The following is a 24,121-nucleotide window of genomic DNA, read 5'->3' on the forward strand; positions in this document are numbered from 1 at the left end:
ACTTTTTGAATCATTTAACTGTTTTTTATTGTTTTTATTTTTTTATTTTTTTTTATTGAAACAAACATATTTGGTCACGAGTAAGCATCCTAAATAATACATCCAATTGTTCATGTGATACGAAAAGAAAAGTCCAAAGACCAAATATGTGATTTTGGGTCAAATCAGTCGTGTGATTTTTTTTTTTCATTATCTTGTTATAGTGCCAGCAAAGATAAAAGTAGAGGATTCCAGTTTCGGTGGCCGCCGTTATAAAGATAAAAAAATTAAAAAAAACGAAGATGAAAACTGAGAAGTACGTGTTGCCTCATTTGGATGGTGGACGCAAACGTAGCGTGTACCACGTGACAAAAAACCAGGAAGTGGATTGAATGTCAACATAAAAAATGGTGAGTGTGCACTTCTTTCAGATATTGCGTGTTTATAGAGTTAGTTTTAGACTCTGCGCATTACCGAATTCAATGTTATTAACAAAGAGCCTTGTGGCAAAATGTAATAGTGTTCGCCGATATTGCCCCTCGTAAGTGAAAGCAGCTTGACGCGGCTGAGAATGTATGCTAACGTCTCTTGAATCTGAATTCCACCAAAACGCACTAAAAAACTGAGATGAGGTGTCGTCAAGAATACCTACTCGGTAACATGTCAAATTTTCCGATAAAAAAATTATATTTTGTGTGCGGTAATGTATTTTGAAACATTTATATAGATACTAATCCTTTCAAAAAAAAAGACTGAGAAATACAACAATGCTTTGGTAACCGTCGGCATCATCATTAGCAGACATTGTAACGGACCGATCTGTGATGTAATCGTGCTGTGAACATTACGATATTAACTCCATGCTTTCTTTTGTTTATCTTTTAGATGGCTTCTCCGGAATGGCACCTGTCTCTAAAGATGGTGGATCAACCCAAATCCATCTTTCACTTCCCAGAGATGATGCCAGGTGATGTTCCGCCTGGAGGATACAGAGTCGCTACTCTAAAACAGCTTGTTGCAGCTCAGCTCTCTGACTCGATCCCTGACCCTGAACTAATAGGTACTGTATGTCCCAGATCCAGCAGAAATTAAAACATTAATCAATACAAATTTGTGTGATGAGAGCTTGGCTGTGAAGCAGAAATATGCACACATACCATTAAGGGGAATCGAGCTCGTGTTCACACCACTGTTCAATCAATGTGTGTGCTCTTCCAGAGCTCGTCCACTGTGGGCGTAAACTGAAAGATGAGTTAACCCTGGAAGCCTGTGGGATCCAACCTGGTGCCACTGTACATATACTCAAAAAGACTTGGCCAGAGCCTGTCAGTAGCCCAGGTGTGTCATTTTTGCATTGATAACTGTGTTTAAATCTGAATATGGTGACAGCTCCGTAGATTCAAGCATTTTTATCCTCTCTCTCTCTCTCTCTCATCAGAGCCTGTTAATAGGGCAACCGCAGCAAGGGAGTTCCGGGTGTTTCACACTGCTCTACACTCTCTTAACTCGGCCTACAGAGACTCAGTGAGTTGAAGACCCTCACACAAACATATCACTGGCCTCCTCTATTAACCACCCCTTAATACATTAAACTAGCAACTGCAAAACTACCACTCACCTCAAGTCTCAAACTGATAGGCAAGAGTCTATGAAGGATGTCAGTCACCCAAGTAAGGCTTGTTGGTACAGCATAGTACCTCTAGGTACTGAGTCATGACGTCTTGGAAAAAAAAATCTAAATATCCAGTTGCTATGACAATGCCCAGTGTGTTTGGGAAGAGTCTTAGTCAGCCAAGTAAAAGCATATCAAGCACTACTCTGCCACAGAGTGCAATCTAACTTATCAGTTTAGGTTGTCCACCCTCCCTCTAAAATGACTTCCTTCCTTGCATCCCTCATCTTAGTTGCTCAATGCGTCTCACTTGCACTCCGCTGAAAAGTATTTGACTGATTTGACAATGGTCCAAAAAACTATTTTGTGCAACTTTGTGTAACATTTACACCCAAAGTTATGATTTAGGATTGTTGAAAACCTTCCTTAATCCAAATATATTTGGCTAATGTATCGGATGCTTCTCCGGTTAAGTCATCTATCCACACCTGTGTTCACAGCTGTCTAGATTTTATTAGGTCAACCTAGATGGATTTCAGTTTTTTAACTCCATAGACTGCGGTCTTCAGATTTAAATAAGGATATGATGAACTGGTTCCACTCTTACTGCGCAGAAAGACTGTTACTGATGGCCTTCAGCCATTCTGTGACATCAATTAACACCGTGGAATCACAGAATATTTTCAAATACAGGAAAGAAAAAAAAATGTAAATTCTGCTCCGTGTGTGACTTTTGACGATAAAACTGCAGTCTTATCTGAACTTACGTCTTGATAGGAGAATGTGATTCAAGAGTATTATTTTGCATTTAACTCAAAAGGCAGCAGTAAAGTTAGGTGATGATAAAATTCCAATCTTTAATACCTCACCCCCTCGACAATGTCAGGTTGACATTGCACCAGCAACCCAGTGACCCTGTGTAAAGGGTAAGCAATTTATAAAAAAGTGGCTGAATGGGTTTAACTCAAAAAATAGAAATCAGACTGTCCTCCTGCACAGAATTAAAGGATGTACGTCTCCATACTATTGTATTCTCAGCCTTCATGCCTGTCCTTGACTAAGGAGGTATTGTGTATTCTCATGCAGTATCCCTTAATGGCGCCAATTTGACACAGTGCATTTTTTTATCATAAACAAAGTATTTTCAACTCCTCATTGTTCTCTGGATTCCAAGGTGGGTTGGATATGCTTAGAACTAGAAAAAAAAAACATTTTCTCATTAACTCACAGTTGTTTTGTCACTCAAATGAAGTTGTCACAGTGACTGAAAGGGGTTTTGAATCCCCGTCATCCCAAGCTCTTCATAAAACTCTAGTCTTACGTTCATGTTGTTCATGTTTGATGGCTTTTTCATTCAATCCTTGTTTATTGTTTGGATTTGTTTATTCTCTGTGTTAACTGTAAAAGTTTGTTATTGCCAGGTGTCTCTTGGAAAACAGATTTTGATCTCAGTGAGACTGCCTTATTAAATAAAGGGATGTGCGCACGCACGCACACACACACACACACTCACACACACACACCCCGCCCCAGGCAGCCAGCGACTACTCTTAAGATGAGTCTCGACAGGAACGGGTTTATCTGCACAGCACACTCAAAAATGTTTCATCCATCAACAACAGACCCTCTCATCTATTAGACATTCAGATCCGTCATGGGGACACGACTCCGTTTGGTTATCAGTGCAGGATGGTAATCAGAAGTGATGACGCTGAAAGCTTAGAATCAGCAGAGTAGAGCTGGGCAGTGGTTTAAAGAGATCATTCAAGGCCTGTATATTTTTATTTTATATTTTATATATACATATATACATTTATCCAAAAAAATAAAATTTAGATATCTGTTCAATGTTCTACTGTTTCTGTACTTACTGCTTGAAGCACTTCTTCCTCTGTTCCGGGGATGACAAATATCATGAAAATGTATTGTCTTCTTTTGTAGGTATATAAAATGCTGACAAATAAAGAGTCTCTGGACCAGATTATCGTGGCCACGCCAGGACTCAGGTCGGACCCTGTCGCGCTCGGTAAGATCCGGCTGACCTCTATCTCCGCATGGGAAGCTTCTCCTTGCTGTGTTTTTTTTACAGAAACTGCGGACCGCTCAGCAAACCCCTGCGAATGAGTAACATTTTCCCTTATTTGGCTCAGGTGTGCTCCAAGACAAAGATCTCTTTGTGCAGTTCACTGACCCTAACATGCTGGACGTGTAAGTGTGCCGTTTTCTTCCGCCGCCGCATTTGCTCCGACGTTGTTTGGAAAGTGTGGCGCAAACAATTTCGTCGCAGGTCATTTAAATGCACGGCTTCACATCCCTGTCTCGCAGGCTGATCAGTTCACACCCGGCCCTTGTCAATGCCATTATCTTGGTCCTGCACTCAGTGGCGGGCAGCATGCCTGCTCAGTCCAGCGCCAGTTCATCTCGCAACGTCTCTGGCAGTTCCTACAGTGACATGCCAGGTGAGCAGAAGTGATAGCACCGTCAAAACACAATTAATGGAAGGATTGCAAACAGCTTACCAGATAATGCGTCAGGAGCTACATAAGTTCTGGAGCAATTGAGGTTAGTTTTGATAAAAATGTAATTGTGCCTGGACTTCCTGCATAGCAATCAGAAAGCCAAACTAACCTATATGAATTAATCCCCCATGTTTCCTAAAGTTAATGCATGTTCTGATTTTTTTCCGCACATTCCTGGAGCCATGTATAAAAAATCTGCTTTTTTTTTGTGGCAGGGGGCTTCATGTTTGAGGGCATGTCTGACGATGAGGAAGATTTCCAGTCTGTGAGTCTGCGACACTGTCATCACCCAATGTCTCCGAAAATGCAGGCGACGATTGAGGCTCTTTTTATTTTCTGTTTTCAATATATGTCACAGGGAAGCCCGGCAGGTCCTTCCAGCAGAGTGGGCTCCTCAGCAGGGATTAGACCAGTGTCTCTGAGCCACACCGGGGCAACGGGCCCTCGACCAATAACACAGAGCGAGCTTGCGACGGCCCTCGCCCTCGCCAGCACTCCCGACAGCAGCGCGGTTACTCCCACCACCAACAGCCAGGTGAGATTTAGCAGATAAAATGAAATTAAAAAAATTGATAAAAACACACCAGCATTGTAAAAGTCATTATGACTATGAAACATTCATAAAGAGTGAAATTATTAGTGAAGAAATACACAAATACATGCATTTATTGAGGGGTATCCCACAGGGTTATTGCCAAAGGAAAGAAACTCTTCATTTTAACCCTTGTGCAATCTTAACATTGTGTTTACTCCCCTTGTCCTACGGGTCAAAAATGACCCATAAGACAATCTTTGTACCCTAGTAGTGTACAGCCCACATGGAAACATAAACATTTTCTAATAATCGGGTCTCTTAAGGAAAAGTCATAAAATTTCAAGTTGGAAAGAAATAGGTTAAGGTGTTTTTTCTACAGCTAAACATGGTAGTGGGTCACTTTTGACCCGCATGACAACACACGGGTTAAAAGTGTTTTCAAACCCCCCAGTTTTCTTCCTGAGGGCAGAAGGGAGACCTGTGCGTGCGTGCGTGCGTGCGTGCGTGCGTGCGTGCGTGCGTGCGTGCGTGCGTGCGTGCGTGTGTGTGTGACCTGTCCTTCGGGGTCTGAGGACACGCTTCTGTGCCTTCGAGTTTCTAGAAGTTCTATATCAGGGGTGTCAAACTCATTTTGGTCTGGGGGCCACATACGGCCTAATTTGATGTCAAGAGGGCCGGACCAGTAAAATCATTACCTAGAAGTAACACTTAAGTCCAAATTTTTCTTGGTTTTAGTGTAAAGGAGGTAAACAGATATTATAAAAATCGTCATACGTAATGGACTGTTCATCTAAAAAGTACATGATGAATTTATATGAAAAATGAATATTAAAAAAGAATCGATGAAATTGCACCCTAAAAATATTGTTGAGATAAAAGAGAAAATCTTGTCACTGTGGGAAAATTCGGCACTAGAATTTATTAGAAAATTGATTGGTAGTATAAGAGGAGTTATAATGTTTACAAGGCTATTCTGGTTATTAAATCAATATTTTTAATTTTTCCGTTTTTTTTTTTTTGCTATTGTTTTTGTGGTTTATATAGATATAAGAAAAGAAAAGATCATTTTTAACAATGTCACTAGATGTTTTTTCCTCAAAAAATCTTTTGTTTTCAAATTTTGTAGCAATAAATAAATTGCAAAGTTACTTTTTCACTTTTTCCTTGCGTGTTTTTTTTTTTTTTTTTTTTTTAATCCACTAAATAAAAGCCCCAGATGCATGTGAGGAAAATAATGCCAAACTAACACAAAGATTTGATTTCAGGCAGGGGGGCCTGCCAGTCTGAGACCCCTGTTCCGTATCATATACATGCGTAACAAACTTCTTTGCCATCATTCTATCTTTATTGCAGTCGGACCCCTCGAGCGGTGTGGCCCCCATGCCAGCGGGAACCCCGGTCAGTAACGACCTGTTCAGCCAGGCACTACAACAAGCTCTGCAAGCGACCAACATGTCTGCTATACAGGTGAGGCTCGCCACTTTCTGTAGAACGCGATCTTAAGTACATCTTGCATCAGCGGGGTTATTTTCCTTAAAGCCCAAAAGCGAGAATAGAGGGAATCATGTTTGTGTTTTTGAATTCAGGTGAGTGTGACTTTGGATAGAAAGGGGATTGTTCGGTTTGTATTTCTTTTTTTTTTGTTTGTTTTATTTTGCCAGGGCCGCTGGCAGTCTCAGATGCAGCAGCTCAGGGACATGGGGATCCAGGATGAAGAGCTGATGCTGAGGGCGCTGCAGGCCACAGATGGTGACATCCAGGCTGCCCTTGAGCTCATATTTGCCGGAGGACCGGGACTCTGAGCCCACATACCCCGATGGTCAGGGGCTCTCATGGAGGAAGGAAGAAGAACGAACTTGCACAAACTGCATGGAAATGTGGTCACCCTCAATCAAGAAAAGCATCATGATTTTTTTTTTATAATGGCCTAATTTCACGGATTATACAGCAGTATACAAGTGAGCCCCATATATTTAATGTTACTGAAGTCATCACTTGTAATAAATGTAACGACCAACTCCTGAACTTCTGTTTACTCAGTGATCTTAATATTTGGGTTCAGTCTTTGAGTACAAAAAATAAGCTCCTGAGCACAGAGTGATTGTTTTGTGATTCTTTATAGACATGGTACTGCATTTTTTAAAATTTCATTTCTTTTAAATGGCTCTATATGAAAGGTACACCACTTAAACATCTCATTTAGAGCATGAAAATTGAGTATTTTTAAACTGTGATACCTCCTCGGGTTTTTTTAGATACAGAAAAATATGACACCGAAGAAGAGAAGTACTGAAGAACGTTGAGACGTGAAATTTAATTTGTTCTTCGCATCAACACCGGGTTAAGTGAAATCTTCAGAATCCTGTCAAATACAGAGAGTAAATTGGCTATTAGTTGCCTTAAAAAAAACATTTGCCAAAAAAAATGAAGAACCAACCAATTTAGTTTCCTCGTTCTCTGCAAGAAAGTACGGTAATATAATCTCGAGTTATCGGAGGAACAAAACCATCCTGTAATGGTCTTATGAAAAGATTGTAACAAATTATAGAATATAAAGAAATGATCTTAACAGCAGGCCATTATCATGCAACAAAAAACTATGAAATGTTCAGAAACAGTGGCATTGAGAAAAAAGAAAAGGTGAAGGCAGTAGAGATAAAGATGTTGAGGTTTTCTTTGGGAGTGAGGAGGCTGGATGGTGGATAAGATCAGAGGGACATCACATTTTAAATATGGAGATAAAATCAGACTGAAATGGTCTGTACATGTACCGAGGAGGGACGCTGAAGATCTGACTTAGAAAGACACTGAGGTTGGAACTGCCAGACGTGAACGGTAGAAAAAGACCAGAGGAGACTTGGATGGATGGAGTGGAAGAGGACCTGAAGAGAAATGACAGGAGACAAGAGGATTCTGAGCAAAGGGTTCAATGGAGGCAAAGGACAACATTTATAATGTTGACCAGAAGAATTAAAATGTCAACATAAAGATAGATAGATCGACAGATGTATAGCTTATGTATATTTTTCTGTTTTTTTCCTAAGGTGCAGCCTCAGTATTGTTGAGCCCACAGAACAACTTGTATGTGCTCTTGCTGTATTTCCTCCAAATAACCACGAGATGGCAATGCAGTCATTTCTCTCAGGGCTGATAATGAGTGTGAAAGACACATTTTATCTCCTCCTCTTAGATAAAATCATGCCCATCCTTGGACATAAATTTGATGGAAAGTTTTTTTTTTTTTTTTTTTTTTTTCAGGACAGGCAGCTTTATTATCACCCATTGAAATGTTTTGTAAGCTTGTCAGTGCATTGTTACAAGAGAATGAGGATGGTACCCCCCACCCTCCCAGCTTAGGGGTACTTTCTTTGTCTGGTCTCCCATCACATTATTTTGGGAAGGGACGGGGGTCTATTGCAAACCGCCGTCAGCTGCTGACTGCTCTTCATTTACAGTAATTGCCCTGCTTAGTTTTATTACTGCATCTGTGAACGTGACAGGCCAATCAGCAGAGTTCCCTTTTCAAGAGCAACGGGCGCTCAAGCAGCCCTTTGTGTCCGACTGTCCCATTACCATTTTATATGCACGCACACCTGCGGGCAATTTCCACCTCCAACTACCTCCAAGGGTACTTTTAAAAATAAAGCATTTCCACTGCGCTGATGGAAACAGGAGCAAAGCTCCAACAAAACCATGATTAAGATAAGTGTGGCCTTAATTCTTGCTAAAGGTGGCAGTGTTTGTCAAAATGAAAGATTTTTTTTTTCTTCTAAGCAAAACGTCGAAACTTGACATAGTTGCGCTTTCTTTTAATGTAAGAATCCTGAGTTCAAATGCAATTTGAGAGGAGTTTTTATATCGAGCATCATCACTCTGCAGTCTCACCCTCTCAATTACTTTCTATTTATACAAACACTTTTTGCACTTCCGTTTACCTCACAGGTCACTTTCACGATTGCGCTTTGTAATACTTTGCTGCGTCACACAATTTTGATAAACTGTACACTTTTTTGATTCTGTGTCAAGCCACTTTGGACAAATTCTCTCTCTGTGTGCACTCACTGTGCACTGAAGGTCTGTCGAAGTTTAAGTCTTATAATTCCGAAATGAAAAATAGGCCAAGATTATGCCGTAAACACCAAGAAAGCGATAAAATACCTTTACTTCTTCCTTTATATTCAGTTTCTTTACGATACCCATGATAGTGCAGGTTCTCAAATATAAGTATGGAGTTATGATAGAGAGAAATTTCATCACATGTCTAGAATTAAAGAAAAAAACTCATTACTCGCCATATTAAGGTTGCCGTTTCATACTTATGTTTTCTCCATCTAGAAGACATTTTTGGATATTACACATTAACAATTTCTTTTATACCATGAGGAGGAATAAAACAGCTCTCTGCGGAGGTTTTATTCTGCTTAACAAGAGTCAAGATAATACTGACAAAGTATTTGTTTGTTTTGTTGTTTTATGAAGATTGACACAGAATTAAAGAGTCTACATGTAGGCACTCTTCTAATCCTGTTATACAGACTTGGGCATTTTATGGCTGCTGGTCACATCCGACCCGCCAAACTATTTTCTTTGACTATTTTAACAAGTATTTTCAATCAATACTAAATTTAGAAACTCCTTATTTTTTTTCCTTTTGTTTAATATGGTATGGGCGATAACATACAAAATAATATCCCTACATTTATATGATCATTAATGATTTTTCAGTCAATCAATTGAACTTAGAAACTCCTTATTTTTTTCCTTTGGTTTAATTTGGCATGGATAATCATTATTATTTTAAAGTTGAAAAAAAAAATGCCAAAAAATTTAAATATCTAAATTGCAATTTTTATTTTGTTCAATTTACATGACTCCTAGTTGGGCGACAAATAGAATGAAATAAGAAATGTGGCGCGCCAGCCAAAATAATTGCCAGCCCCTGCCGTAATGGATCTTTTTTTTTTTTTTGTGATTCACTTATTATCTATACTGCTTATCCTGCACTCAGGGTCGCGGGGGGCGGCGGGAGTTTCTCCCAGCTGTGCTTGAGCGATAGGCGGGGTTCACCCTGGATCGATGACGGGGCCACATATAGAGACATACAACCATTCATTCCCTTATTCACATGTCTGGGTGATTTAGGGTGTCCAATGAACCTCTTGCATGTTTTTGAACTGTAGGAAGAACCCAGAGGACACCCACGCAGAGAAAGGATAAAACCAGGAACCTTCTCGCCGCTTCGCCATGATATCCCGATCTCGTTTTTGTTTGTTTCTAATCAGCACAGCCGGTTTTGAGATGCAAACGGGCGAGCGGATCACCAACCAATTGAACACGTGGCTCAGAAACTGGCACGAATCTAACCAATTACTCCCACGGTGACCCGGGGTTTTGAGGGACTAAGCGGAGGGGGGCTCCCCGTCGGGTCATTACGGGCAATATGCTTAGCCGGTGGAAATCATCGACGTCTGACCCGGTGTAAAAGCGCCCTCCGCTAATCATGCCTGTACAGACAAGAGGAACAATAGCGAGCCCGATCTCTCCGGTCCGAATTCTCAGACCTGCCAAGGGGAGGATAAAAGGAAAGCGCTGCTTCAGTGCCCTCCTCCACTTTTGTCTTTCTGAAAAGAAGTGACTCATGTTATTAACATAGGGCCTGTTACCTGAGATTGCTTTCTGCCTAGTGTGATGAGCGGAATATGAAATGCATCACCGATGGACACGGGGCCATTTTATCCCCTTGCTGCCCATTCATTGCTTTCAAGCCATACTTTTATTCTCTTTTTTTCAAGCAATTTTTTTTTTTTTTTTTTTTTTTTTGTCCACAAAGGCTTCTTTGATGCATTTCATCCCGGGTGCTTTAACCCTTCATGGGAGTTTTCTGGAGGAGAGCGGGACTGCAGCGAAGGGAGAAGCAAAGATCATACACAATCCTCTGGGGTTCGGATGGAAATAGCTTCAGTTGTTTTGTTTGAAGTGCTGGATTTGATTGAGTCAGGTGAGATCAAGGGAAATAAAAATATTTTATTTTATTTTTTTTTATAAATCCACATCTAAAATGATGGCGACTCAAACTCAAACTGTTTCTGTGCAAAAATCGGACACTTTTTTTAAGCGTTTTTTTGTTTTAATATTTGAAGCGTATATGGATTTTAAAGCGTGTTTTGTTTGTGTTTCCTTTCTGGAATTTTAATTTCTATCATTTCTTTTCTTCCCGCTGCCCTCAATCCACTTTCTTTACTTAGCTCCCAAGACATTTTGGCTATATATTACCCTTTATTTATTGATTTGCACCTGCCTGTGTAACTCCAGGGAGGAATTACCCTTTGTTACATATAAGGGATGTTTTTCAGACGGGGCTGGGGGGGGGGGGGGGCGGATTAGTATGCAGAATATACATTTCACATCATGTAAACTTCATATCCTAGATTAACTTTGCAAGGCATAAACACATTTTTCAAATGCCCTGTGCGACCATTGTTCCTTTTATTTCTAAATATTACTCTCCCGCTTGAATTTTTCCAGACTATACCAGAAATGAATGGGCCTGCGGCTGCAACTTGTGAAGGAACACCCTTCACTGTCAGGATTAAGAACATGAGCTTGATATGTGTGGATTAAAGCTGGAGCAAACTATCAGATAAATGACACGGATGGTTACGGTTTCCTTTAATCAAACCCCTCCATCTTCCTCCGCGGCTTCACGGTCAAATCAAGCCGCCTGAAATGGTTTTCGCTGTCATAATGCATACATAAAGGTGATTTTTGAACAAAGAGATGACTTGTTCTACAGTTCAAACTGCCTTTAGCTGCATTCTAATCTATGTTTACCATAGCCGTTTCATCAGCATCTCATTCCCACAAGGGGTTTAATCATCAGTGTCTATCATCGGAGAAAAATAAGTACATCTAGTACAGATGTTACCTGTGTGAACTCACTGCTTGCTTGGTGATTTGATGGGATTTTAGAACCTGCAAAAGCTGTAAAACACAATACCGGTGATGAGTGTGTATATCCAAGCAGTTATCCATAGCTAGGTAAATCATACGGCATCGTCTTGTAATCATAATGTCATTCTGCAGGTCAGAATCTGCAAAACCCATTCAATGTAATGTAGGCTTTCATTTTCGGTCATTTTATGGAGACCTTAATTTATTCGAACAAAACGGAAATCTCGAAATTACAAAAAAATAGTAAAAAAAAATGAAAAAAGGATATTGATATTTTTTTTTAGTGAGGCTGATTTTAAAATCATGTGGTTCTATTAAATAAAGCATGGAAACAAACAGACAGTGCAGCCGCATATTTGGAAAACACAGGACGCGCAAAACCGAAGCTCGATTGAGAGTTTTGGCACATAAACCAACACCGTAGCAACGCCCTCTTTCTCTCTCTCAGCGATGAAATATACATACCTATCAACTCGGAACAAAAACTATTAGAATCGTGGCTTGATAACACACCTGCAGGCTGACCTGGAGTCGGATAATGTTTACAGAATTGTGTTACCATAGCAATCGACACGACTCGGCTCATCGAAGCATCAGGTCACACATTTGACTCATAAACCCAATTTTATTTTGTTTTAAACTTGATGCCTCAATGTCCCCATACAATACATTCAGTATATACATTTGGCCATGAGGGACTGTACATAGATATGTAATAGTAGTGCATACATATGTGGCACGAAAATGTACACAATGGAAACTCATAAATGCCACTTTACCACAGCAAAGTGATACGCAAGATACACACAGGGCAAGTCAACGGCTTGATGACTACTTACACACACACACGCACGCACGCACGCGCACACACACTCGCATCCAGCCAAACACTGTTTTAAGCATGCACAGTTGTTTCCACACGCACACATACGTACACTTTAAGACACTTCTGACAGAAACGAGGGAGCCATTCAGGTCCTTATATTAGAAAATAGCTGAACGGGAGGAGTGTGTCTGAAGATTGCAGCCAATTCCCTCATCTGTCAGAACACCTTCTCCTCCATCTACGCCTGATTCCTCCCCCTCCATATATCCTGTTATTCCCTTTCTCCAAAAGCTAAGGCCTCACTCCATCGACGGCTCCGTAGTAGAATAATACTAATCAGCAGCAGTAACTAAATAAAGAGCCTTTACTGTCAACATTTTATCCATCAAACAAACATTCGGACATGGCGGTTAATATCACATACAGTTTATTTGATTTGCATTTCTTCTTAGGATCTCTTTTTTTTTTCTCTCGAGGAAAAAAAACAACAACAAAAAACATAGGTCCACTCTGACAACATACTATCCCCCCCCCTCGTAAAGCTGCATCGGCTGCCTCATCACAACAGACACCCTTGAACGACAGTGAGACCCGTCTGCTCACTTCCTGCGCCAATAAAATAAACATCTGCGCACATCCCACTATGTAAAACTATTTTTTTTTTTTTTAATTTTATTTATTTATTTTTTACCAAGCACTTCTGCTGATTGCAGTTTTTCCAAGGTGGATTTCCTTTTTTTTTTTTTTTTTGTTTTTTTTTTCTTTGTACCATCACATTTGTCATAAACATTTGGTGGAGGCACACACTCCAATCATTTCCTCTTCAATGACTGCAGTTTAGGTTTGCATAGCACGCGGTGGGGAGCAGGGGGGGCATCTAGACGAAGATGATCTCGTCTTTTCTTTTGCTTGTACAACGCTCCTCATTTTAGCTACTAATTCCATCATCATCCTCTTTCAGCTGGGACTAAAAAGATTTTTTTTCCTTCTTTCTTGTTTATAACACATAGAATAACATTTGCGACTCATACGACACACTTGACTTATTCTGAAGAGCCAGTTCCATCATACCGGCAGGCACATTGCCAGCTTATTATTTTTAAATTTCCTATTTTTTTTGCACGGAGTACACTGAAAAAAAATAGTCTCATTGATCATTAATTAAATTAAAATAAAAAAAAAAAAAAAGTTGCTGATGACTGAACATATATTTTTTTCTTGCAGGGCTCAACTTTTCAACTTTTAGCTCAGGTGTGGGGGGGAGGCTCTGACAACCAAAGAGTTTCAAGCAACGGCTGTCACTGTTTGTACCGACAGGGTAAAACACACACTTGAACTCAAAATGTCTCATTTGCATACCTCACACATGCATCCGTGCACATTCAAATTCACACATGTATGCACATACGGTTATAAAGGACACGGTGACGAGGAGATTTGAATGCTAAGAGGAAGTATAACAGGTAAATGTTTGGTTTTTTTTTTTTGTTTGTTTTTTGTTTTTTTTTTCCCGGTTTGAACAGGCAGCGCCATGATTGGTCCGGAAGATGCACTCGTCTCTAAATAAAGAGGCTGGACAATCCCATTGGTCAGGAGACGCCGTGACTCGTGTTCCGGAGTCAGGCCACCGAGGCAAACGTGCATTTAGCAGAAATTTGAAACAATTAAAAATGCAAAGCACCACAGCGAAAGCAGCTGGAGTAGTCCCAAAAAACACGATCACATTGGCACAGAACAGTTAGGGCGAGGGGGGAGGGCGCCGATGGGCCATCACATAGGAGTAACACATCAGTAATAATTACTCCAGAATAAATTACAGTCACAGAACAATCTTTAAAAGCACAATTGGAAATCAGCTGATCTAGTGGACTGATTTGACCCATGCATTATAAGGCTTTAACCAAACATTTGTTACTGACATCACATAGTATCATATTAGTGACTATACATACAATTGCTGATCTGGAAAATTTGCTTTAATTGTCATTTAGAAAAATGTATTTATAAAAAAAAAAAAAAAAGCAAAAAGATGTCATTTTAAGGGAATCGGGAATGTCGAAGGGAGAGCGGATCAATGTCTGCAATCCCGTTGTACCTATCGATCTGCAGATGGGCGAATAAAATTGATTTTCTGAGGTAGACAATGCAGGCATTTCATTCTCTTGATGCAAAGCCATCGTAAGCAGGGGTAGTGGGGGTAATTTGGTCCATTTGGACAGGCTTTGGTCTTCAGCCTCAGCCAATTGTACTATGTCGGAGGGGTCGACCCATCCATCATGCTCTCCTGCCTGTCTCACCACTATGGTACTTACACTGTCATTGGTGTGATACACCCTCCCGGTGATGGATAGTAGACACCATACACTATGACAAGATAGAGAGATCAGTCTGCAGCTTATAGCTCTGTTGTTTCCGCGCAGCTGGGGACACACCGCTCATACGAGGCCGGTTTATTCAATATCTTGGCCGCTGGATGAGGCCCCTGCGGACAGTATCCCTCAAAACGCCTCCTAAACGATTCTTCCTTTACATGGCTCTTACAATCTTCAGGTCTCCTTGAAATGCAGTTACTTTTACAATTACAACAGAGCCTAACCAAATTAAAAAAAAAAAAAAAAAAAAAAAGACACATTATAACCGACATAAGATTGTTGCACTTTTGATAAAGGTAGCTCCTACGGTAAAAGGTACATCCCAGTGACAAATGTAATGCTGTGTACCTTTCTTCGGATGTTAAGTGCTAAGGGAAAGTCAGCTCAAGAATCAATGCAATGGCGTTCCTCTGATCGTAAGTCTGTCATGAAGTGGAAGTCTATCATAAATAAAATAAAATAATAAAAGACTTCTGCAACATTTTGTCTGTATGCATGAGACTGGATGCAGAAGGCCTTCAAAAACAGGTCTGGAGTCTGTCGGCTAGTGAGGTGAGTCAGAATCAGCAGTTTGGGGTTTCGCCGTCCGTCTTCCTGTGAGGCTGTTAAACCATGTCCGGCGGGACAGGAAGAGAGGAGCCTCGGGGCGGCCCAGCGAGCACTGGAGGAGGCCCAATGCACTATAGTGTCCTTATGGCTACAGGGTAGAGCAGGGACATGTGTTCGGCCCCCTTGATGGGCAGCTTGCGGCTGGAATAGAAATGGATGATTTCTGGCACGCTGTCAAAGGGGCAGCTGTTCTGGCCAAGGATGTACTTGTTTTCCTTCGTCCGCGACAATTTCATGTGCATGAAGCCCTGGCTGCTCCTGGGGACAGAAGAAGACAGAAGAGCGGGAGATTAAAAATTACTCAGCTGTGTAAAAAAAAAAAAAAAAAAAAAAAAAAGGGGGGGGGCTGCACGGCAATGCAATAGATTGCACTCGTGCCTCACAGCAGGAAGGTTACAGGTGCTGAAGACTGAAAACTGAAGACTCTAAAATCAATCCATCAAATCTTTGTAGTTACGGTTAACAGTTAAGACAATTTATATTTCATTGCATTTCTTATTCTTCCTCCTTTCTACTATTATCTATTACTGTTATGTTTTTACTTGAAACTCTGGCATAACAATTTCCTTCGGGACAAATAAAGTAGTTCTCATCTCATCTCGTCTCAAAAATGACCATAAATGTGAATAAGAAAGGAACCGAGGTCATGCGATTGACAGGCAAAAGTTAGGCTGTGCAAAAAATAAAAAGGAATAATAATAAAAATGAAAAAAAAAAAGAAAAATGAGAAGAATCAGCTTCTACTATGGTAAAGTATTTGGCTGGTGTAAAAGATTCCTCATAGAATGAAATTAGAGCTGGGTTCTGATCAAAAAAAAAACTTAAAATTCCGCGGACGAAACCGAAGAGTTTTCTGGAAATGACTCAGCTCCCTATGGTACGTGACAGAATTCAGAATGCTGGATTACCTCCGATAAGTCTGAATCCATCGGGGGGAAACTAAAAGGCAGGTTGCTTAAGGTACTGGGTTTCACATGCTGAGCATAAGGATGAGGCTAATGAACCCCCAGGATAAATCACTTAAGCTACAGCAGCAAAATGCATAGCAAATTAAAAGCTCCCCGTGTGTTTCTAGGAGCTTTCGATCAATACCTTTTACAGTTTGCCAGTAATCTCATGCCTCGGAATAGAAAGTGGCCGTTCGTGATCTGTGAAGTGACGCAAAGTGCATTATAAACACACTCTTTGGATAATTTTCCTTTACCAAACACATCAGCAACGCTGCGAGCGAGTTATAATCGCCTCATCCATTATCAAGACACTTGGAACCCGCATGATGGCATTATGGGCTGTCATCAACATATGATACCATATTTACTTTCCCTAATGCAGGCACGCATTTGGCTTGTTTTCTTTTATTTAATCGAGATGATGTAAATAAACAAGTGCAAAGGCGGTAACCTACTGGCCCAGTCAGTGTTCAATCCTACTTTTCATCAACCTGCCAGCAAATGAAATATGTTTTTATTTTGACTATTAGCGATAAGAAATCACATGTGTTTCTGTCATACCTTGCTGTCAATTCCCCATCGCATTAGGTTTATGATATAGTTTATTAAAACGAGTAAACAGCATCGACACATTACATTCCTGATTTTTTAATATTAGGTGGAAAAATATTCCTGAGGTAAATACAAATATTTGCAAATAGTTACAGATGAGACTGTTATCTGTAATGAACAGATACAGGGACTGAGCTTTAGGCGCCTGAAACATTGAGTAAACCTTTTTTTTTTCTTTTTTTCCCACTTATCTCATAATTACATGTGTAACCCCTACGGCGATGGTCACTGACACACAAACAGGAACTAGAACAGAGATAATTGTTAGATAATTAATGCATTAGGTGGATAAATGCTAGATAAAAAAAAGAAATAAACAGCAATGTACCGAGAGACGCCATTTGAACGATTCAAATATTTGGGACTAAAATAATAGTATAGTAATGAATGAAAATAAAATGACAATTTTTTTTTTTAATTACAATAAAATTTTTAATTAAATGAAATGTATAAATAACTATGTAAAGAGAGACAGCATTTAAAAAGAAAAAACAACAATTTTTTTTTTTTAATTTATATATTTATAATCCCCCCCCCCCAAATTATTTGGTTATTTATCATCACTGTTTAAGTTAGTGTTAAATACTGTCAGTCTTCGAAGTAGTAGTAGTAGTATTTATAGCACCAGTAGAAGCAGTAGCACTAAGTTGTAAAGTGCCATATATCTAACAACTATTACCTGCAGGTGATGAAAAAATATTTCCCTCTAAATGTACTTGCGGTACTAAAGCAAAAGGCTTGCCAGGTGTAAAAATGACAGAAACACTCAATTATAGCAACTCTGTCCTTCATATTTGAGAAACGGGAATTGTGCGGAGCAGAACTCCTAGGTTTCCTTTGGTTCTACATGTCTGCAATTGTACTGACGTTGCCAGGAGAGCTCTTTGGAGGAAAAGGCTCCCCGCAAAGTGCATTGGATGAATGCGCGTCGGACTCTCTCGGGAGGCCGGTGGAGACGGGTTGTTCAGAGGCACACTTAGAAATAAAACACATCAATAGCTCAGTTTTCAGATTCCCGAATGATTTTCCAGTCAAGGCTGCTTACTGCATTAAGCTCCTGCTGAGACAGAAAGACAGACAGACAGACAGAGGGGGGGGACAGCAGAGCTGAGCCGTGAATAAAATGGGCTATTTTTACAAGGACATGGCTTTGTGTGATGTTATCATCTCTAGGTGTGTGTGTGTGTGTGTGGGCTTCGATTGTCTAATCAGGGTTAATCTCATGGAGGAGATCAGCCGTCCTAGTTAGCGACGTGTAAGACTTTGATTTTGAACCCTCCGCTCTGAGCGCAGACGGCCCGGCAGCGATGGCCGCTTATCTGTGCTTTCACATGTTTGATTGTCCTACCAATTACATCCCGTCGTCACGAATCCCCTTCAACGGAGGCAAAGTCTCATCAGCGGGAAGAAGAGGAGCGATGAACTATTCGAGGATCATCGGCCACCAGATATCCGGCGTGTCATTTCATACGAGCGCAAATTCGACTCGAAATTGAATTTTACCGGCCGCGAACGAACCCTGCGATTCTCACTGAATCGCTGATTGAGGCGGCGGGAATGCCACTTAAAACTGAGCCACAGCACTGTTTATTTTCAAATCCTACCTCCGACTGGCTCGATAAACATCAAAAAAATGCGCCTCATACGGCATTTTGTTTCATCCCTGCTGTATAAAAACAAAATGCCAGATATCGCTAAAACCCTGCCAGTGAGCGAAACCCACCCATTTAAAACATATGTAGAGTGTCTTTGGATTTTGAAAAGGAAACGTGACGGATACAAAAACTTTTTGGATTTGCTTTTAGTTGATTGTTCATTTCCCCAAAGCCGGCGTCATGGCATCAAACACACGAGGTTGGACGGATTTTCTTTGACTAACAATTTGTCTGCTCTTCCAGCGGGAGCCGTGCTGTGCGGCGCTCCCTCATAAGGTGAAGGAGCTGGATGACACAAAGCTCGGAGAGACTTTTGAAGGTTTTTTTTTTATCTTATTTATTTATTTTTTTTGTATGTTTCAAATATCTAAAAAAAAAAAAAAAAAAGGTTTCTCTCTACAGTGAAAAAAAAAGAGGTCACGAATGAGGGGTGTTGAGCCGCATTTTGTAATAACGGTGCATTTTGTAATAAACATCCAAAATGTAATAACTTTTTCATTTCATTTTGTAATAAAGCCGCATTTCGTAATAAACTGCCCCAACGCATTTTGTAATGAATTTTGCCGCATTATGTAATAAGTTATTACATTTTGAGAAGATTATTACAAAATGCACTTGCAACTTTTTTATTCTCTAGGAAATGTAATAACATGGAATTTATAGAATATTCTCTGTTAATGCAACCTTTGAATAGTGTAGTGATAGTAATTGCTAAGTACTGCTACTAGGCTAATACAGTGATACTAATAATAGGCCTAGCTTTTACAAATACTTTTAAGTAAAATAAAATACAATTAACAAACTTATGCTTTAGAATTGTTATTACATAATGCACCATGTTATTACATTTCCTAGAAAATAAAAAAGTTGCCAGTGCACTGTTATTACAAAATGCGGCTCAACAGGGGCGATTGAGCAGAGAGAAAAACAAAAAAAAAACAAAAAGACAGTTAGGATGATACAACGGACAGCAAATGCTTTCAATCAGGCCAGTGATCCCGCCGGGATGGCGGTCTCGGCTACATGCTCGTCTCTCTTTATCAATAATGCAACACACATATGTGCCACCTTATGGCCTTATATATTTTTCAGTAACCTCCGAGATGGAGGGCCCTCACTTTTGGCCTCTCCTCATTTTCAGCAGCGACCTTCTGAACCGAGGAGTCACCTCGGTCACCGTGAGAAGGCGCGTCATCGCGCGAGTCGTCCTCCGGATCTGACCGATGTCACGATACAGGATTCTACGGGCCGTGGGGGAATTTGAGCGACAAAACACTCAGAAGGGGGAACTTCGACATATCGTATTTCCTTTGTTGGTTATGCTCGATGTCCCGCGGGAGAATTATGAGTTGTTATTTATTGTCTCCAAAATTTGTTTTTTCCTTTGGTGTTTATTCTGGGATAAGTTTTAGCTTCTGCGGTTCGATCATCCAGTCAAAAATAATCATTGCAACATGTCGGTTTCTCAGCACATGAGGCTTTTTTTTTTTCGCACAGGAGGACCGAACATGGAGAAGTGACACCGGCGAATGCAACCATTCAGAGAGGAATTAAGCGATTTCCAAACCTGGGGCCGTAAGCCTCCAGCAAGATGAGTTGTGCTTTGCTAATAAAGGAGAATATGTATTTTATGCAAATCAGTTTCATTCTGACATGTCCGGAATTTTTTTTTTTTTTTTTTCTAAAGTGTCATTCAGTTGAGCTTGCCTTCAAATAGAAAATGCAAAAAGCCTGTAAAAAAATAAATAAATTTGAAGCTCGTATCGGAATAAATTCCGACAACTTTTCAGCCAGCCACAAACATCTAGGATCTGACACTGTTGCCATGGCACCCGGTCCTGTTACCTAGTGGTGAAAAATCCTCTAAAACGAACCGGTGCTCAAGTCCCATGACCCCGTCAATAGAATAAGATGTGACAACACTGGGGATATTCAAGCCAAAGTAACCCTCGCCAAATGTTACACTCTGTTGGACCAATCAGAGTCCACCGCAGGGGTCGGGGGGTCACCGATGAAGGGCGCTATTAGCTGAGCCGGGGGCACGTCAGCGAATCGTGGAGCCGTGCCAGCCGGGCTACCGTCGGGGAGGTGAAGGATAAGGGATGCGAGGGATGTAGGGCGGATGTCGAGGTCGGTGGAGGTGAAAACGATTACCATACCGGATCGGCGGAGTCAGCAGAGCGTCGGGTCACGGGTACACAAAGACGTTTACGGGCAAGAATGCGTGTCCCCGTCAGCCAGCAGGTAGAGCACTTATTTTGTCCGATGTACATCCCGGCTGCGCGTCGGTGTATTTTATTTAAATAAACCCGGCCGACAACATTTTCCGTATCGTCTATGGCTTGTTAGTCGATAAAGGCGAATTCGATTCTTACTTAAGGGAGAGGGAGTAGTCATTCTTGCTTGTCTCACTGTTTCTCACCAGGTAGCTGGCCTCCTTACACAGCCGGAGCAGGCATTCTGCGTCTGTTCGGCTGATCGCGCCGTGGTACCAGCTGAAATACAAGTTGAGAGCAATAAAACAGAAAAAAAAAAAAAAAAAACATCAGAAAGGGGTTGATTGTGCGTTAAAAAAAAAAAAAAAAAAAAAAAAAAAAACAGGAATACTGGATTTTCATTTCGACGCATTTCACCGTCGGTGATCGGACTCACAACTGGCTTTCCAGGGGCATGGTGGGATCAATGCGTTCCCCGAGAGAGGAGCCGCAGTGGTCCACTGAAGTCATTTTTGTGTTTACCAAACAGCCACTGGAGTGCCGCTGCAGCGGGCGCGTTTTCCCGTCCTTGGTGGGCGACATTCGGGACTTCTCCACACCATCGAACTGGACTGTGGCAGAGGAAAAGCGGAGGATTGAAAGACGTCGCGCCGGAAATGTGGGGATGATAATTAATCACAAACGTCCCTTGCATACTTAAATGAATACAGTGATCCCTCGCTATAACGCGGTTTACTTTTCACGGTTTCGCTACTTCACGGATTAGCATCGTGCATTGTGTTCTGCATTCTGATTGGCTAAAAAGTCACTCCGCTTCTTCTCTACCGATGCGTCAATAACATTGCAGTTTAATATGTACACGTGCGTAAAACAGCTTGCCAAATTTACATGACGTACGTGCAAATTCTCTTGCAATTTCGAGTTTCTCTAAAACCCATAACGTTGATGAAACGCTCTGGACCGAGCGGTCGCGGTGGGCGGTGCTAATCTCCACAATTTGAAGCCTTCTGTTCGCATTGATGATTAAAATTATTCTTTGACAGTACAGAAGTTATTTGTTGAAAAAAACATTTCTAAAGTGCAGTACTTTTATTTGTGAAACAAATGATTGAGCCTGTAAAATGATTTGTTCTTTCTTTTCAATGTATAATAGAGTATTTAATTGTATAACAATTGTAAAAAAAAAAAATAAAGGTTTCTACTTCACGGATTTTGCCTATCACGGATTCTTTTTGGAACGTAACCCCCCGCGAAAAACAAGGGTATACTGTAATCCCATTTCGCTGACATGATTAAGATGCTTTCATCAACAAAAAAGCTAATTAAATTAATGTTGTAATACATATGAATATAAATTTAGTACAAAATAGAGCACCAGAGGTGTAGAGGGTAATAAATGCTAGTTGGTCTTTGGCACAAACACACAGTGTCACTTTGTGTAATCTATCCAGCTGAAGGACATTTACACGCAGCAGCGGAGGCATAAATCAATCCTTTCCCCGTGTACACATTCCAAAAGGGAAACACACACTGACGCGGACGGAAAACACCCGATCTGTTTTCTATAAATACATGCATATCTCCCACAGAATGTGTGTAAACAACATAGACGAAAACACACACACACGCAATGTCACACAAAACCCGCGCGCTATAAAAACTGATACAATTGCACAGCGAAACACGTGAAACCCGGGACTGTTTGTCAAACATTAAACCCGGCTTGGCGAAAATTCTCAGGCCCTCTGTGAAAGCGGGGAAGTTTGGCGGGCGCGTGGTCACGTCGAAGGTCGCCGTGCAGCTTTGCGACCAATCAGAGCGCAGAATTTTTTTTTTTTTTTCTTAACCAATATTTATATAAAGCTTACATGGGAACAAAGAGAAAGGACGGCGTGGGATTCCCACATCTGAAATGCAGGACTGAGTATCGGTGTGGCCGTCTGTGTGTCTGCGCGTATGTGTGTGTGTGTACAGGTGGGTTTTGGCCATTTTTCCTCCATCATCCATCACTGTAATTGATGTCACAGCACTCTTGGCTTTGGAAAGACCTATTTAGACCTGCCGACATAGTCCTCCGGCTAAGAAAAAAAAAAAAATCATACGACAAGCTTCAGCCTGGAATGATGTCTGCTTAAAGGTTTAAGATCGACATATCAAAGCTGGGCTGTAGTTAATATACAGAGCTGACGGTCCCTGGTCACTCATGTCCGAGTTTTTTTCTAGTGTTAGCTCCTAGAGTTAGCGTGGCGGGAGCTGTGCAAAAGATGAGCGCCGCCATCCTGGCAACGAGTCAACGGAGATCGGCCGAGATGCTTTCGGATTGCGCTTTCCAGTCCTGGGATTGCATTTTCAATTCTTTTGTGAGCTTGCCAAGTGCCAAGTGTATCCCACGCTGAGGGGAAAGACGGATAGTCAATCAATCAATCAATCAATAAATTTAGTCTGCATGATGGGACTAATCAAAAAAAACAAACACACTGAGTAATAACAGGAATTGAAACATGTTATTTTTCCATGTCATGAATGAGTTGATTTTTTTTAAATTTATTTTTTCATTGATTTACTCAATTTTCTACCACTGCTGGAGCACTCTGTAGGCTAGCCAGTACGTGAATATATTCAATTTGAGACATATATTCAAAAAATGAGACAAAAAAAAAACAAAAAAAAAACAAAAACAGACAATCCAAAATGACCAAAGGATGTGAAATTAAACTACTCATTAATATCCTGAAGGAAAACACCATCCATCTTTTTCACATTTCTTCTTCAGGGAGACATGCCATATTTATTGACGTCGTCATTTTCAAAATCCCCAGTTGTAATACAGAAAAAAAAAAAAAAACACAACACATAAAAACCAACATGCAAACATGGTTTTAGGCTGATTAATTCAATTAATCAAAAAAAAAAAAAAAAAAGCATGGTGTATGAATCTTTTTTCTCAAACAGGGGAATTCATAGTTGCCGCTGCAGACTAAGAACCCGCGGGACAGCGTGAAAATGCCTATTTCCCCTCTGACCACCAGGGGGTCCCCTTCGCCTCCGCTCCACTTCAGGTTGAACTCATTGGCCTTGAACTCACTGATGCATTTCCCTAAACATAAATTCATGGAAGTGATTATTCCAAATGACTCGGACTACTGTTTTTTATCTCGCCCTCTGCGCCCCGGCTGGGTCTTAAAATGAGAGCCATATTGCACCGCTGCATGACAGCTGTGTAAATTGTGGCTCTAACCTCAGACCCGTGGAAGACTATTAGCTGCGGCTTCACTTCCCGTCGGC

General features: G+C 40.8%; 2 protein-coding genes across 12 annotated transcripts in view; one reads left to right on the forward strand and one right to left on the reverse strand.

Moving 5' to 3' along the window:
* The first annotated feature begins 241 nt into the window (after positions 1–241).
* Positions 242–6,665, forward strand: ubl7b (ubiquitin-like 7b (bone marrow stromal cell-derived)). 5 transcript variants are annotated; one of them, XM_086174983.1, is made up of 11 exons: positions 242–389; positions 865–946; positions 1,198–1,317; positions 1,418–1,503; positions 3,533–3,617; positions 3,742–3,799; positions 3,917–4,050; positions 4,326–4,374; positions 4,459–4,645; positions 5,999–6,112; positions 6,307–6,665. In XM_086174983.1, the coding sequence occupies exons 1-11, from the start codon at positions 387–389 to the stop codon at positions 6,445–6,447; spliced, it is 1,059 nt and encodes a 352-aa protein (XP_086031109.1). In that variant the 5' UTR covers positions 242–386; the 3' UTR covers positions 6,448–6,665. The 5 variants fall into 5 exon arrangements, with proteins under 5 accessions (XP_086031109.1, XP_086031105.1, XP_086031108.1 ...); XM_086174979.1 differs by having other exon boundaries at positions 245–389; positions 865–1,039; XM_086174982.1 differs by having other exon boundaries at positions 247–389; positions 865–1,039; positions 4,326–4,375; positions 4,469–4,645.
* Positions 6,666–6,951: 286 nt separating this feature from the next.
* shf (Src homology 2 domain containing F) overlaps positions 6,952–24,121 on the reverse strand; it is a 106,907-nt gene continuing 89,737 nt past the window's right edge. For 5 of the 7 annotated variants that reach the window (XM_086174973.1, XM_086174972.1, XM_086174975.1 and 2 more), the window contains 3 exons: positions 21,273–21,447; positions 20,996–21,115; positions 12,202–15,661 (listed from right to left, as the gene is read on the reverse strand). In XM_086174973.1, the coding sequence (XP_086031099.1) occupies positions 15,475–15,661; positions 20,996–21,115; positions 21,273–21,447 (482 nt within the window). In that variant the 3' untranslated portion in view covers positions 12,202–15,474. Of the gene's footprint in view, positions 7,528–12,201; positions 15,662–20,995; positions 21,116–21,272; positions 21,448–24,121 lie in introns of those variants that run through there. The other 2 variants (XM_086174976.1, XM_086174974.1) reach the window with 2 other exon arrangements.

This window comes from Fistularia commersonii, chromosome 27 (genome assembly GCF_037954325.1).
Source record: "Fistularia commersonii isolate RoL2024-O1a breed Wild chromosome 27, RoL_Fcom_v1.0, whole genome shotgun sequence".
NCBI classification, from domain to species: Eukaryota; Metazoa; Chordata; class Actinopteri; order Syngnathiformes; family Fistulariidae; genus Fistularia; species Fistularia commersonii.